Source organism: Vitis riparia, chromosome 16 (assembly GCF_004353265.1).
Source record: "Vitis riparia cultivar Riparia Gloire de Montpellier isolate 1030 chromosome 16, EGFV_Vit.rip_1.0, whole genome shotgun sequence".
Classification (NCBI taxonomy): Eukaryota; Viridiplantae; Streptophyta; class Magnoliopsida; order Vitales; family Vitaceae; genus Vitis; species Vitis riparia.
The window spans coordinates 16,469,849-16,473,970 of NC_048446.1; the positions used below are offsets into that span (position 1 = coordinate 16,469,849).

The following is a 4,122-nucleotide window of genomic DNA, read 5'->3' on the forward strand; positions in this document are numbered from 1 at the left end:
TGAAAATTCTAAATGATTCTTATCTTTAAAACAAATTAATGTGCTTTCATTTTGTATAATTTTAATTAGAAATGAATTTGGTAAAAATTACCAAATTGTCATTAAAAAAAAAATCTGAATATGACTAAAAGAGCTCCTATTTTTCTCCATTTTTTTCTCTAGTTTCATAAGAAAATTTAGCCCTAAAATTTCACTATGAATTGTTACTCAAAATAAATTCAACCACATAAAAATCACTTAATTAAGATAAGAAATTAACAAAATATAAATCCATAAAATTCAAATACTAGAATTAAAATTCTATTACATGCGACCACTATTTTTGCCTCATAATTCATTTAATTCTCGAAGAAATTAGTTTCAATAAATTTTTATATATTCTTCATTCCAAATGAAAATAGTAATATTAAATTCATAAAATTTATATTAGAAATGAATTTACAATTGATTTTTAAAAGTCACCCTCTTACTTATAGTAAGACCAAAATAAACAACCATCAATTCCAATGTTTTTTTTTTCTAATTAGAATTATTAAAAATAGTTCACGCTCATTTAAATATCTATAAGGATCAATAATGCCAACTAATTTTGAAAAATAAAAAATTAGGATTGATACCAAAAATTAATAAACTAATCTTAATAATAAAACATATATGTAAACCAAAAATCCATAAAACTAAAAATATACTGCATAAAAGCAAGTACTTTAAAATAATTTTTAACATTTTCTTAACGTAATTATAATCTAACTACCAATTTTTTTTAACTAATTACCTAATTAATCATCATAAAATTTTTATTACAATAACAATCCTAATATTTTGGGATATTTAGGAATATGTAAAATTACTATTTTTTTTCAAATTATTAATGTTTAAATTAAAATGGGAAAGATATAATAATTAATTTTATAGAAATTTTAACACATAAAAGAACATTCATCATCTAGACATAAATAAAAATAAATATGCATAAAATAGAAATACTAAGAGTGTATTTGACAATATTTTCACTTAAATGTTTTTTTAGAGAATCACTTATATCAAGTGTTTTTTCATAAAACACTATAAGTGATTTTTCAATATTACAAGTGATTTTTAAAATTTTTTAAAATATTTCCTAAATTTTACCAAACACTTCAAGTATATTGACAGTGATTTTACTCGAAGTGTTTTTAGTAGTAATGTTTTTTCTAAAAATGTTTTTAAAAGAATTATTTATCAAGTGTTTATTCAAAAAACATTATAAATTATTTTCCAATATTGTAAGTGATTTTTTAGATTTTTAAAAGTGTTTCATAAATTTTGTTAAACATTTTTTTTTTTTCAAAAACACTTTTGGGGCCAAAAATACTTCATGCAATCATTGTCAAACGGGTTCTCAATTTCTTTTCAAAAATATTTTTTTAAATTAAAAGTACTTCTTAAAATCATTATTAAACACACTGACATTCATATTTATTTAAATTTAAGTGAAATTAAAGTCCATTTCAATTTTAAACCAAAAATAAAATAAAAAACACTTTCCTAATCAACCCAATAAAGTCTCAAGTTCAAAATTCACTAGCCTAAAATGCTCTATCATTATATCTCCTACTCACAAACATTAGAATCACCAAGCTACTGATACTCTCTCTCTCTCTCTCTCTAGCATCCAGTTTCTCTTCCAACGCTAAGTTTTTTTCATCCTGAAATCACTTAACCAATTTTATATAAAGTTTATTAAAATTAAATAAAATAAATAAATAAATTTAAAACATGAAGTTTGTTTAATATATATATATATATATATACACACACGTATAGCAAAAAAAAATTTAATGACCAACTTCACATAATCCACCAGAAAAGGACATTTTGAATGGCCCCTTTCTTTTCAGCTTTCCTTGGAGCTAGGTTCCCACTCAGGGCGCTCAGCAGGTATGAAGGCTAGCTGGATGGAAAGAAAAATAGTTCTGCTAATCAAAATCAATTTCCTATTATATATGTCTATGTTTTGGACTAGTACCATATATATAATCAATTAAATTATGCGTGGACTTTGGCTTAGTTCCATATATAATTAATCAGTATATGCATTAATCTTCACTAAGCTATCATCCGTTCCGAAAAAAAATTAGGGAAAATATAAAAAAATAAATAAATAAAGAAAAAATTAAAGTAAAAATAAATAAATAAATAAATTTAAATTTAATAATATTTTTTTATGCTATTTCAAATTTATTTCACTCATTTAAATCATTTAAAAAAGTATAAGTTTCAAATTAATTTTAATAAAATTAAACAAAAAAATCAAATATAATTAAAATTAGTTTTAGACTTACATATTTTCAAACTTTAAATTTATTTCACTTATTTAAATAAGTACAAGTTTCTAACTAAATCAAATATAATTAAAATTAGTTACAAACTTACATATTTTCAAATTATTTAATTTTTTATATATAAAAAAAGCTAAAATAAGTTAAATAAATTCAAAATATTATATAAGAGTAATTTATCTATTTTAATTTTTTTCACTTTTTTTACTTTTATTTTTCCTCTTTATTTTCTTTGTCCCTCATGTTCCATCCAATTTTCCAAAAATTGATTCCAAAAACCAATTTATGTCACATTAAAATTATTATTATTACAATTTAATATGTTTCATTTAATATACAAACAATGATAAAACAAATAGATTGAATAACTTGATTTATAATATTTAATAAAATTTGAAAATTTGTGTTGTATAATACCAAAATGTAAAGAATCTACTTCTAAATAGAAAGATTCAAAAATTTGGAAGGGTGTAGCATTTTTCCTAAATAACTCTTCAATTTTCAAAGGAAAAAAGAAATAGAGCCGTTGGAAAATCTTTGAACAATTTCTTTATATAAGTCTTTATTACAGACCCAAAATCTCCATTGGATTTCTTTGTAAAAGAAAAAAAAAATTGAAAATCTTCTTCATAGATTTTCCAAGAGATAATAAATGAATTCAAGATGCGCAGCTTGCAAATATCTGAGAAGAAGGTGTCCTCCAGATTGTATTTTCTCTTCATATTTTCCTTCAAACGATCCTCAAAGATTTGCTTCTGTCCATAGAATTTATGGTGCCAGCAATATTGGAAAGATGTTGCAGGTAATAAAATAATAAAAAATATATTATTATTTTTTAAATGTTGGCTTTATGTTTCTATATTTATGATTTTTGTCATTTCTTCTATCTTAATGCTTCCTATAGTTCTTCATTTGTTTTAATTTTTTATTTTATATATTCTTATCACAGAAAGGTTATTTATTAAATGAAATTTTATATATTATTATTTTGGTTTTTTTTTTATTATCAGCAAATTCCACTACATTTGAGGGCAGAAGCAACGGAGTCAATGTATTATGAGGCACAATGTCGAGTTGCAGACCCAGTGTACGGGATTGTGAAGACCATATCTCTACTAAATCAGGAGATACACCATGCCCAAAGCCAATTAGCAAAGGTTCAAGCTCAGATTGCATTCTACAATGCTCACGTGCATGGTAACAACAAAATTCAAAATGTTGAGCTCCCTTCTTCCAACTTCAACAACTCCTTGGCAAACCAAGGCGATGCCTTCCCTCACCCAACTCTACCGCTCTCCATCCGACCATCTTGGTCCATGTAGATCTATATTCAATGCTCACCTCTCTCCATGGAATAAATCTTGTTTATTTATTTATTTTAAGGGTTTTGTGGGGTTATTTATCTTAGTGTGTGAAATTCAAATTTAAAAGCATGTGCATATGTAGTGCTTATTTTTCTTTGGAAAATGAGTGGCTTTTATGTAAAGTCTTTTAGGAAAGAATTTTAATTGGTGATGGGGATGGGGATGGAAAATAAAATGAAAGATTGGTCAATAAAATAAGTGGCTTATATTTGTTTGGGTTTTGAGTTAATCCATTCAATTGTAAAAGAAAGATTTCAATTAAAGACAAAAAAAAAAAACCAAATAAAATAAATGAAAATAAAAATGGGATTGGACCATGCAAGTTTAAAGTTACAATTTTTAATTTCTAATATATTTAATAAGATTGAAATTTTGTTGATGAGATTATAAGAAACCATTTATAAAGCATCCATTTTACAAATAGAAACACTCAAATA

At 23.8% G+C, this 4,122-nt stretch overlaps 1 protein-coding gene across 1 annotated transcript; it reads left to right on the plus strand.

Moving 5' to 3' along the window:
* Positions 1–2,973: 2,973 nt before the first annotated feature.
* On the plus strand, positions 2,974–3,643 carry LOC117933330 (LOB domain-containing protein 24-like). Its single transcript, XM_034854697.1, has 2 exons — positions 2,974–3,123; positions 3,332–3,643. The coding sequence occupies exons 1-2, from the start codon at positions 2,974–2,976 to the stop codon at positions 3,641–3,643; spliced, it is 462 nt and encodes a 153-aa protein (XP_034710588.1).
* Positions 3,644–4,122: the final 479 nt, after the last annotated feature.